Source organism: Paralichthys olivaceus, chromosome 21, assembly GCF_024713975.1.
Source record: "Paralichthys olivaceus isolate ysfri-2021 chromosome 21, ASM2471397v2, whole genome shotgun sequence".
Lineage (NCBI taxonomy): Eukaryota > Metazoa > Chordata > Actinopteri > Pleuronectiformes > Paralichthyidae > Paralichthys > Paralichthys olivaceus.
Window position 1 is genome coordinate 14,422,925 of NC_091113.1, and position 13,136 is coordinate 14,436,060.

The 13,136-nt window shown below is 43.1% G+C and overlaps 1 protein-coding gene across 2 annotated transcripts in view; it reads left to right on the forward strand.

Moving 5' to 3' along the window:
* spata20 (spermatogenesis associated 20) overlaps positions 1 to 10,676 on the forward strand; it is a 40,405-nt gene extending 29,729 nt beyond the window's left edge. For both annotated transcript variants that reach the window (XM_020083538.2, XM_069517567.1), the window contains exon 16: positions 8,488 to 10,676. In XM_020083538.2, the coding sequence (XP_019939097.2) occupies positions 8,488 to 8,679 (192 nt within the window). In that variant the 3' untranslated portion in view covers positions 8,680 to 10,676. The remainder of the gene's footprint in view (positions 1 to 8,487) is intronic.
* The last annotated feature ends 2,460 nt before the right edge of the window (positions 10,677 to 13,136 follow it).

A 13,136-nucleotide genomic window follows, 5' to 3' on the forward strand; every position in this document is an offset into this window, starting at 1 on the left:
CTGTGGCTGTATCTGTCTGTACGTCCGCTATAGTCGTGTCCGACGCTCCGCAGATTCCACATCAAAGCTGGGTTAATAAAACCCACGCTGAACAGATAGGAAGTGTGTGTGTGTGCACATGCCTTTACACACACACACAGTTGCTGAAGCCCACATGTTTGCCTGATTCTGTTGCTCTCTCTTCATCTTTATAGGCTGTGATTGTTTCAGTCTGATACAATCAGGGATGAAGTGGGGGATAGCAGTCATCCAAGTTTAGTTCAACCCTGTTTTTTACATATAAAGCAAGATGTACTTTTATTTTGGTAAGGGGCGCATACCAAGGCCAAACTCAATCCAGCCGAGCCAAATGACACACACTCATGGATATCAGTTCCCTAAATATTCCTTTTTTTTTTTTTTATCAAGATCTCTCCATCATGTCTTTAGAAATTCACAAAAATGTCAAAAACATAATGTTAAAGAAAAAAGCTTGGATCCAGCCCTTGATCCAGATCCTCAACAAAATGTGGGTTCTTTCCTGAGTTTCCATGGTGATGTGTTCAGTAGTTTTTGCGTAATCCTGCCGACTAACAAACAAACAAGCGCATATGAAAACGTAACCTCCTTGGCGGAGGTAAATATACCATTTTGCTGATTGTATCTGCCATGATATACTTCCCAGTCAAAGAATGGATTTTTAAAAGCGAGTTAGTAAAGATTTGTTATGGACCAACATTAAAACTGATTTCAAAACTTCATGTAAACCTTGAGAAAGTTTTATAACTTAATAGTTTCTTTGGCCAAAAATAGTGGAGATACACTAAACTCATCCAATATCTCTTTGGCATTTAAAGGTAGGGAAAGCAGTAATGAGCAGTTTGTTCATTGTCAGTGCCAAGACATTTTCCAATAGTGAAGGAGCGTCGGTTGAGAAATGTCCTGCTTGTATTTCTCTGGAATACACACAGTCACTTAAGATGCAGTCAAGTGAGAACAGCTTCACTTGTTCAGATGGTTTATTCTCAAAATAGAAGTCTGCATTTGGTTCAGAATTTCTCCGCCTGTGTTTCATAAACTCACACTTACTCATACTGTTTAAACGTGCTCCCTCTTCTGCCTCATTATTAAAGCCAGTGGTTATTGTTGTCACTGCAGCTCTCGATTGATCCCACCTCACAATCTGAATCTCTCTTATAGGAAACACTATTATCTGCCACTTCACTGATCCACTCAAGAGGCCGACAAACCTCCCTGATACAATTCAAGCATTTATAGTTCCCTTATCACCTGATCATTTGTTTTTATAACTGATTAACAACTATATTTGCAACCAAACTTAAAATTCAGTTTTTCATTTCTTGACAAAATAATGAGCAGCACTCTTCCAATTTGTATTGATTTAATGTGGCTGTGAGGGCTCTCACATTGCTGAGTATTCAGGTTATTTATACACGTTTTAGTGAAAGCATCTGGGCATTTCCAGCCCAATTACCGGAACCATTTCAATTAGAGGCTGACTAATTTATCGATTGGCCGATAATGAGCCTTTCACAGACATATCAGTCAGGGTTTATGTTTGCAACTTTCCTTTTACAAAATAAACAAGACGGTAAAGATGTGAAAAATAATTCTTCCTTAAATCTCAGTTACAACATTGAGAATATGATATTTAATCATTAAGCCCTATCCTCTGTGGAACGTGTTTGTATTTTCTGATGTAACAACACATCCTGAAAATAGGACTTATATTTTTTTTCTCTTCAATTTAAATAGAGACAAGCCAGTCTGTAATAGTGTAGAACGTGCTTTTCCTCGACACAACACTCCTCTTCTCATCTCTCTCGTTATTTTTTTCCTGCCACTGTAAATTAAACATCATTTACTTAGTAGATCACGTTGTACTGTCATTAAAAGACAACATATGTCTTACATAGAGATGAGATGTGGGCTATAGTGCCCAGATGACTTCCTTCATGGTGTGATGTAACAGCCCTTATGTTCGAGCCACAAATACTTTCACACATGACATGAGTGGTTTCTCTACACCTGCCTAAGTTTCCAGGTTCTGGTGATGAGTTGGAAAGAAAGCTGAATGTTTTTGATCGTGTTTGTGATTCTGACGTGCTGTGTAACTGGGAGCTAATGAAGCACCTCACATGGAGTCCAGCAGTGTTTAATCTCTCACATACACACCGTCACTGTATGTTCAGAACAGTGACCCTGACTATTTAACTGTGACCACCAGGAGCCAGGCTCTGCAGCTTTAGGCAGTTTTCAACAAGAAGGACTCTGTGGTGTGGTTCAGCACAAAATTGCACACACTCATGAACATCAGTCTGCTAAACACACCTTTTGTTTTTGTTATGAAGATCCATGAGAAATCAATGGAAATGTTCAAAAACACCCTGTCCGTCAATGTAATACTGGAAAAATGTATAGGTTCTTCCATGCCCCACCCCAATAATAGTTGTGTCGTTTTTGAGTAATACTGTTAACTAACCAACTAACTAATGCAGACGATAACCTAACTAGGTGCAGTAAATAGTTTTGTTAGAATCAATCACTTTCTTCTATAAGTCTATGAAGGTTACTCTTAATCGAATTGATCAGTAAAGGGTTGTTAAGGTTCATACACTGTAAATAATAATATTTTAGAGTTTAACAGACTGGATATTAAACAACAGTGACTAGATTATGTACTAATTTGGACATTTTTATAAAAAATAAACTTGCTTTCTGTTGAGGAAATTACTATTTGCATTGCAGTGGTTTTTAATAGTGTTAGAGATAGATTTGGTGTTTCTTCTCTTATTTCTTATTCCTTAATAGCAAACGGAGACAACCGCAGATACTTCTACTTCTGTCTTTTCGGTCAGCACTCCATGATAAGACTTTGCTACCCTGAGATGTGACAGTTCCGGTTTATTTTTTTGTGGAAACAGAAAATGTTTCTCCAAACGGTGTTGAAACAAACAGTGTTCAACATCCCACTGCTCAAACCCCCAGATATACTACAGAACGTCATCTGGGATTGGTCAACCTTTTGCTGGGTTGCCTTGGCGATGATGTCCTGAAATACTACACCCTTTGAAATACTTGAGGGCCAGTGTACCTGATTCCATGATATTAACCTCATCAATCTGTTCCATCTGGGATATTTTAAGATGTCTGGCTTATTCTTTGCAACACACTATGTCACATTTGATCTCCCGAACATTCTTAACATGCCGCCACTTTTATGACTTCACCAAATGAGAATTCCCTTTCATCTCAGACCCAACGTGAGCTGATGAAGTATCTCATAGGTGTCAGGGCCTGGATGAAGAGAGGGTGTCGTTAATTCTGCTCAGGCACCGAGGCGTTCTCACAGCGTCGCTGCAGACACTGGTGATTTAGAGGAGAGGGCCCTGTAGAGACTGTCAGCAGCTGAAAACTGATTCCCAGCTTGACAAAGGACAGACATCAGCCCATACCCGTCACACAAGTGACTGTGTATGTGTCTATTTCAGAACCAGTAGTTTTTGTTAGGTGTTTATGAACATGTTTTTCCATAGCTATACCACAATTTGACATTTGAAATCATGGCTCATCTTTGCCCAACAGCATCTTGGGTACGTTTTTTTCTTTCAGCAGAAATTTAAACACCACATAGGGGCCGTGCAACAATGTAGGCGAAGCAGGACATCGCCAGGGACCCCAAGCTGAGAATAGGCATTCAAGAACAGCTGATCATTACAGTCCACAGCTACGATAATTTTGTGAGAACTCCCTTTAATGTCTATGATCAGCTGTGTACAGGAAACTGTAACTACATCATTATTAGAAACCCCCTAGTGACACTTCATGCCACTAACTTTCTGATAAAAGCTTTGTAATTGAGTAGAACATCAAAATATGTGTGTGAATGTATACTACAGCTGTACTTTTATTTATGTGTCAGCATAATATGAACTTTGTTTATAATTTGAACACTAAAAGCATTGTTTGAAGATGGGAATGAGCTCATGTGTTTCTTTGAGAAGGGGTTATTTTGGTTGAATGTAGGTTCCCCAGGTCCCTTTTGCCTGGGGCCCGCAATGTCCCTTGAAACGCCCCAGACACCACAGATAGAGGGGAAAAAAGATTGAACAGTCACATACAAAACACAGTGAAAGTGGCTCTCCAGTGTACCTGACTTTAGCAAAAATTTCAATTTAAAAAAGAAAAGATTCACTCATCTGTTTCAAGTCTTCAAGTCTTATGCAGCCTGTTTAATTTGTAAATTAGTCCTATATAGAGTATAATAGATCATAAAACACTCCATGCATTGGAGTGTGGACTCGTGTGATTGACGGCTAGTGCCACCCAATGGGTGCAGGTCGCAGGTGTAGATGGGCTTCCAGTGTCCATGAGCTCTCAGTCAGACTCCCCCACCCTTTCTCCAAATATGGGTACTTCTGCACACATTGTCAAACTCAAGGCTTCAAAACAACAGCTCACAAACCAACGCTGCATCATTACATAGATGTCATATATGTTTCCATGAAAGATATATTCATTTTTATCAAAAATCAGTCAATTCAATAAACTCACAAGCAGATTTTCTGTTTAACTGTGCAAACTGAGACATCCACAAAATTAAGTTTCCCATGCTGTAAAAATGTTTTGCTGCAATAAACCTTCACTCTCCAGGCATTGATTGAATCCCATTGGATGCACAGAGTGGAGTTCGATTTAACTTAAATTGAGCTCTGGCTGTTAAACCTGCTGGAAAATCAGCATAGTGTGAAGCCCTAGAGTGGCTTCTCCAGAGTGTGCAGCTGCTCTCCACTGGGAATAATGGCCCCGCGCGACATGGTGTTGAACTAACACAGCCTTTGGTGTGACAGCTCCAAAATCTGTTAGAAACTCCCTGTGCAGAAGCAGTCGTGGAGTTCCTCTACTCAATTCTTCAGTGTTTCCCTGAGTGTGTGTCATCAGACAATACAGTATATTCAAACATAGCCACTTTCTCTGGGGTTTGCCTCTCACATACGGACAATGCAGCAGGAGATTCTTTGGTCAGACATGTTCACAACAACAGAGAAATCTCTTGAGGTGTGAGGTGACGCAACGAGAGGAGGCTGGATGTAATGTATAAAATCCTCCACGGAGATCACATGTTTTTATTCACCGCACATTGACACCGGCGTTCCTCTGATCACCAAAGGTTCTCGAATCTTGTCATCTTTCCAAGTTGACATCTTTGTCTGTGTCTGTTTTGTTTCTGACACCTCTTTCTCATCCTGAGATATTTGTATTTTTTGGTTTTTCCAGTTTTGTGTCCATTGCGCGTTACAAACCTTATCAACACAGCCACTCACCCGCTGTCAATCCTCTGGATAATCTGCTGCGTTCTCACATGGGCTCACTCGGACATTATCCACAGTTTTCACTAAGAGGCTGGCAGGAGCCACTCCGGAGAATGTCTGACTCAGACGTTTGTGTTCTCTCCAACAGCCCATCCGGATAATTTCAGGAGATTATCCGAAGTTCAGTGCACGTCTGGGCAGTTTCGGTCTGATCAGTTTTGGATTAGCAAATGAAGCTGGTGGCAAAACTGGTGTCGACGGATGTCTGATAATGTACGTGGCACGTGTGACCCGTGCTGCTCTGTCGCCCGTTTTAGTGTGAATGTGTGTTCGATCTTGTGTTGGTGGTCCACGTGCCCGGTTCTCCTGAGGACTGAGTGGGTCACTGTAAATGTGTGAGACAACAGGCTGAGAGGGATGGAGGAAGTACATCTCCTCATGCTTGGCTGCACGCGGCGTTATTCACAGCCGCAGCCATCGCTCTTTCTCATGTGTGACAGCAGCTCTCCAAAGTGTGTGTTTGGTGTGTTTGTCATGTTTCTCAGGCTCGACCTCGCTGACAGAGGTCGGCCTGTGAGTCGCGGGCATGCAGGCTGGGTTAGAAACTGAAGGGGAGAGCAAACATTAACATTGAAGATGTTTTGTGTGTGATGCACGCGTGTGTGTGGCTCACTGTCAACACAGGTACACTGTGTTCTTTTAAAATGTCTGAACTCGACTGGTATAGCTGAGTGAGAGAGGGAGAGTGGGAGGGAGCTGTCAGGGTAGGGACATTTAGAGGGTGGTGTGTGTGTGTGTGTGTGTGTGTGTGTGTGCGTATGCGCCAGTGTGTGTGTGTGTGTTTCAGGGTTGCCCAGTGTGTAAAAGAATTAACCCTGTGGGAGTTTGACTGTGCTCTCATGTGTCTCCAACTGTGCTGTCTGGTACAGCTTTACACACTGTCTTCCTCACACACACGCACACACACACACACACACACACACACACTGTGCAGTCCACAGAATCCTAGACCACACACACTTTGCATTCACTTCATCATGTTTGCAAAACTTGTATATACATTCACACATAATCTATCCCCCCCTATCTATCTCTCTGCTGCTCTGTTTCTCCACACACACACACACACACACACACACACACACACACACACACACACAGAGACAGACAGACACACACACACAGACACACAGCCAGGCCCCAGGGTTGTGTGCAGATAGTGTGGTTGTGACACAGACAGGCTACAGCGTGACCTTTAAGTTGGGGGCATGTGGCTGGATGTGGTCTGGACCCGGGAAGGGACTGCATGAGGCTGACAAGCAAAAGGCTAGGCAGGGAAATCCTCTTCCTGTCTCCATAGCAACAGTCACTATGACCAAATTGCATCACACTCCTCACCAGTCTTCTCCTGTGTCTAAAAAAAGTTGAGTGGTGACCCTCCAGCCTTCTGTGCTCTGTTTGAGCAATATGTTTATTTATGCCCTGAGCTGTGTCTCACAAACAGCAACACTGTAGAGATAAGATAAGACGGAACTTTATCACTTCATCATCGCCTGAGAAGGAGAATTGTATTTACCACGCAGCACATTTAGAAGCAAGAAATCCTCACTGCTTCAGAGACGATCCTCAATGACACGAGACGGGCGAAAGGTTCTTGGGATTCAAAGTGCAGATGGCTACCGGCACAAATGAGGACCTAAATGGCCGAGGGGAGCACTCGGGACGCATTGAGACGGCAGAGGGAAGAGACCGCCAGGCTGATTGAGACCGGATGGAGAGGATGGGAACAGTTCTGCGTGGTGGCCTGGATAAATGATGGCTGGCAGGCGTAGCATGGACGGAGGAGGGGGAGTGCATGCTCTGATGGACTGGTCTGTTAATCGGCTAAGGACAGAGTGAGGAAGAGGGCAGGAAGCTACATGCAGAATTAGGGTTTACCTGTGGACTGCTCAAAGGTGATTGGTCAAACTCCAAACAGAAACCCGTTTGCTTCTGTACCCAAAATTGTACCTGGTCAACAGATTCTTCAGAATATATGCACTTCACTACAGAATACTGCAAAGTGCATTTAAACTACAGGTGTTTCCTGCATCAGCCAGTATCAGTATCTGTGTACTATTAAGTACTGACCTTCAGCCTGTCACACTCTGGCATTAATGTCAGGTCTTCTCTGGCAGAGAGTCACCTGGGAGGACATGTATCACCAGACTGGATCTCCTCATTCTGTCTCTCTCTCTTCCCCCTCTCCGTGCTTTTATCACTCTGTCTGGACTCGTTTACGTTGTCATTTCTCGCTCTGTTGTGAACCAGAGGTGGTGCAGGGCCAGGAGGAAATGACACGTGTTTGACAGGAAAACGCCTTAGGGATGGACAGGGCAGCCCTTTTTATCTTCGCTCTGCTTCCTGTCCAACAGCATGCACACACACTCACACACGCAAATGGATAGCCAGGTCGTCTCTTCCTCTTCTCGTCACCACGAGACACTTTCACACCCTGGTCGATAAATACATATATTTAAACGTTTTGTTTGTTTGGGTGAGACCGAGCATCTCTGTCAACACTGTCTGTTGTAGCTGTGTTTTTAGGGTCTCTTTGGGAAACACTCGTGCTGCAGGCAGGACACCTGAACCACGTATTCGTGCACACTCTCTATTGTCTTTCCTCTCTTTCTTTATGAGACCAGGTCTGAATCCATATAAACCAGTCAGACAAAAACAAACGGTGAAAGTGAACAATACAAAAAAATTATCTTTTTTTCTTGAATGGCACTCAGTAGAACACATAGAAGTAGACCAAGGTCCAACAGTCAAATTCAAACTTCACCAAAGCACACAGACTCAAACATAGTATCAAATTCTTAAATATGGCTGTTTCAAAATGTATTAATCATTCCTTAAAGAATTCCTTGAGTCACCCTTTTGTGTGGTTAGACGCATGTTCTTTCTTTGCACATACTTTCCTCCCACCAAGTTCCATTGAAATCCATTGTTTCGTAATCCTGCCGACAAAAACACAAAACAAAAAAGAAGCGAACAAACTGAAAGGGTTGAAAACATAACTCCTTTGTCTTAATTGATTTAGCAGTCAGTTGTATTTTAACCGTGTGGTAACCCTTTTCTGCTTTTTGCCAGTTTTTCGTTATTTTGACACATTTCATTTCATCTCGTTGCTCAGGTCTTGATGCTCGTCAACGACGACGACAGCTTCCTGTGCCAGCGTCTGCCTGTCCTCTCCTCCATGGCACAGCAGGACGGTGTCGCCACAGCCTACGTCTGCCAGGACTTCACCTGCTCTCTGCCTGTAACTGACCCCCAAGAACTGCGTCGCCTCCTGCTGGACGGGACCACGGACACGCAGGCAGAATGACGACCAAAGAATTTTATTTTTGTGAAATCCTCAAAGACTGTACTCTCTCAGTCTGCAGCCGTAGCTCAGCTGTTTATGGTTTGCTGTTGTCGTTGTCTGTCAGTGGGTCTGCACTTACACCTTAACTCCTCTTTTCTTTAGTAGTAACACCAGCTTTATATACCTCAAATATCAAGTTTCATCGTAGCAGGCTTTCTGGAGTCAGGTGCACAAACATCCTTATAAAGAAATATGCACAGCAGCAGTGGCAGCTTTCTAAAAACACAGCACTTTGTACAAAATGTCCAGGCTTGACTTTTAGCCCCAAAATAAACTACAGACTCCTCAGACGATAATCGAAAACCACTTGGATGAACATGGCCGTCAGTATTTCGCAGAGGAACCTGTCTGCCCGGCTGTCCGCTCCGCGCCCCGACTTCCAGCTCCCACATCCACGTCACATGGATCTGACAGTGGACGCCTGCATGCCCTGGTTGTGTGTGAGCGTGTTTAAAAAGAAAATAGTTGGTTTGCAGGCTTGTATGTATCCCTGTACATAAATTGAAATGTTTCATCATGTGTGCATTTGGTTTAACTTTTTTCTTTTCCATTTTTATTTGTTGTGACAAATGCGACTTAACACATGAGACGTTACGAGACAGACCGTACTGCAATGGGTGAAAAAAAGATAGGAGGAAAGTAAATGTATTAGATTTTTGTGTGTGTAAGAGAGAGCATTTGATTTTGTCGAATCCGTGTGTCAGTGCAGGTGTAGAGTTAAGTCAAAAGAACTGGAAGATTCATTGTATAATGGGGAAGTAGTGGAACAAACAAAAACATCAGTCATTTTTTCTCAATCATTTTTAGTGCTTTAAAATTGAGGGGTTTCCCCTCCTGAGCCTCCTCCTGGTCCTGGGGAAGAGGCTCGCTGACAGGGGTGCACCTCATCGCCATTCACCCATCCTGAGCAGCCCCCAGACCAGACTGGGGGAGAGTCTGTTCTTGTGGGGAGAGGGATTCAAATGTTACCCACCCACTATTCCACAAACGTCTGTCTGTCTGTCTGTGGAACGTGTATCTTGCAAACCGTTCAACTTATCAGATTCACACTTGGCATGTGTCTTGATAATGGCTCAGGGAAGTGCAGTGCTGAGTTTAGTAGGAATTTGGACGAGCGATACGTTCAATATTAATACAAATTTAATAAACCTGCCACCAGTGCTCTGCAGCAGACAGGACCCAGTTCAACATGTCTCGTTTTACATCCTCTGATAAACTTCAGTGATTTGAAACTGGGTCAAACTACAGGTCAACAGATGTTTTTCCTTTTCTTTTTCTGAACCATACAAAGTTTGACACATACATTGATGGGTGGTCATGGTAACAACACTCATACAATAACTTCCTCTTTAGCAATAAGCCTTGAAAGTTAAAGCAAGACCTCTGAAATAGCCGACATGCAATGCATGAAAAAATAACAGCGGTTCCATAAATCATTCAAATGAAAGATTATTCAGTTGCATTTGAAGAAAAACACTGACTGTAAAATATTCCCTGCAGTTAAACCAGGTAGGATGAACACAAAGTTCAAACTTCACTGCACTATACACAACAAGCACACAAACAGTAAAAAAGTGACAGCATGTTAAAGAACTGTTTGAGGAGGACTCACTAATGACAAGGAATAATTCTGAAGTAGCTCCAGAGCAATAACACGGGACAAGAGAACAGAACATTCCAAACAGGCAGGTTAAGAACTGGCACTGCACTTGAGAATATGAAAGAGAAGAAGAAGGGGGGGGGGCTACTCTGATGTTTGGTTTAACTTGTAGTAACCTCCCAGTGAAGGAGCTGCTCTCTAACAAGCCTCCGTTTACCATCTGCTCTCAGCTTTGATGGTTACTTCTGTTTTCTTCTGCTGTGGCAGAATCTGGCATCCTGTGATTTTTATTGGAAGTTAAGGCGACAATAACAAACAGCATGTATACAACCCTGATCAATAAAACTGCATCTTCTCACGAGCCGTGTCCATTTTCATTTTTTGGGGAACAAATGCTTCATTTGTCGTTTTCATGGGGCGGCTGCCGTCTTGACACAAGGTTTTAGATATGGGATCTCTCAACACCATTGGTTAAAAAAAGAGTTTAGGAATCCTCGAATCACTGACAGAACAGATTGTGGCATTTTTATGATGTTATATTTCGCTCAGTCCAAGATGGGAAATCTCTAGAAGTTAACGGCTTGAGTGTGTCCCAGCATCCTCCTCTCTCTTCTTCTGTACTATAAATAATCATCTTGCCACCCGTCCCCGTCCCTCCACAGCAGGCTGGATGGAGGTAATGTAAACCCACTATGTTGTAGCGAGATGAAGGGGCATATGTGAGAGAGTGTGTGTTTGTGAAGGTTTGTGTGTATGAGGAGGAGCGACAGATGGACTGCTTATATTGAGGCGAGTGATGTTTGTCTCCGGCTCTGAGCTGTGGAAGCGAAGGAGGAGAAAATGACAAGGAACAAATGTGACCCTCCACTGTGATGCAGTTGCGGCCTTGTATCCTTCACCTCAGTGTATTTTCAACCAACGCTCCACACCTGAGCTGCCTGCACTTGTTTACTTCTCCCTTTTGCTTTTTTATTTTGCGAGCCCCACCCTCCATCCTTCTCTTCCTCCTCAGATCCGGCGGGGGCCTCGTCTCCTCAGCAGCGAGGGGAAGTCATTCTGGCTGCTCCTGCACCAGGATCAAGAAATTACCGGGAGAGGGAGGGAGGGAAAGTCAGAGTGAGGAGCAGAGATGGGGGAGAGAGAGAGGGATCACTCTGTTCCATTTAAGCTCTGTTGTGTCCTCACTTCTCTTAACCTGTCAGATTGGGAGCAGTCAAGTTCTTTTGGTCTCTTTGGGAATCACTTTTCTTACATTTCCAACGAATGCTTCCAAACTCTGTCTCACCCTCACACCCTATCCTTCTATCTTTGGTAGCAGACGCACTCCTGTCTCTCACTCTCGATGGCTCTTTATGTGAGAACTGCTGTCATCTTTTCAATCAGTTTTTTTTTCCTGACACACACATACACACACTTACATATAAGCAACACTTGTTATCTCCCTCCCCTCTTGAATTCCATCACTGCTCATGAATTATTTTTGATGAGCCACACAAGCTAAATTCTTATTTGTGCTGAGAATAGTGGTTGACCCCTGCTGACCTGATGCCCTATTAATTACAGAGCTGTAATCTATGTATTACTTGGTATCGGCACAGAAACATACAAACGGCACACAAAGCATGAGACAGTACATCCGCCAAGGATAAATTCACTGGGTCTGGATATTCATTTGGACGTGCACCAAATCCCCCACTCATAAAATAAGTCTGCTGAACATGCACATTTTTTTTCGTCGAGCTCCATGAATTACTCTCTGAGAAATCAATGAAAATGTTTAAAAACACATCCTTCCCATAAATTCTGTGGTTGTCTGTCCAGCAGTTATTTCACAACCCTGTTTACAGACAGACACACGCAGATGAAAACATAACCTCCTTGGTGGAGGTAATAACTAAAGAATGGGGAATCAGTTCAATGACAAAGAAAGAAGTAAAACATAATATGATGCAAGAGATGTGAAGTCAGTTCAAGGCTCAAGTGGTGAGGCTTTATGGAAACTAGAGACGTAGCAGCGTGAATGTGGAATCTAACAAACAAGTGATGAGTAGAACATTGAACTGTATCAATAAGAAGCTAATGGAGGAAGAGATTGTTGTTGTCTCATAGTAAAAAGCTGAGCTGCTACATTTTAGCACTATTTTAATGAGTAACAATAAGTATGCAGCAGGCCGGTCACCAAGAATGTTGGGGGGGGGGTTACACTCCTGGTCCCTGTCAACCGTAATCGACGAATACTTTCTGATATTATTTTGCGCACCATGCGTTTTCCAGATGTGTATCCTGCACAGCGTCCTGTAGAAATGTGTCTGCAGGTTTGGACCAGATTCAGACAGCCTCTGCAGCCTGGACAAAGTAAACTATAAATGTGCAGCTTTCAGCCAACAGCAGCTCTTAAAAAAAGGTGAGTGAGGCCTCCGAGCTGTCAGTGCAGCCATCTTGACTTCATCTCAACTCCGCTGTTTCGCTGCTGTCATAGTGTTTCGCTGAAGTAATGTCTTGATGATGATTTATTGTGTTTCAAGGGCATTTGGAAGGTTTTTGTGTAAGACTATATCTAAACGGACTGTTTTTATATCAAGCTTTTATAATCTTATCCACCACTAAAAGCATTTTACAGCACAAGTCACATTCAGACTCGCTCACATATTCATACAGGGCTTTTATACACAGCACTTTTTCTATCACACAGCCATCAGGGGCAGTTTTGGGCTCAGTGTCTTGTCTGTTGCCACTTCAGCATGTGGACTGAAGGAGCCAGGAATTGAACCACCGACTTTCTGGACAATGAACGACAACACACTCTAACTCCTTAGCC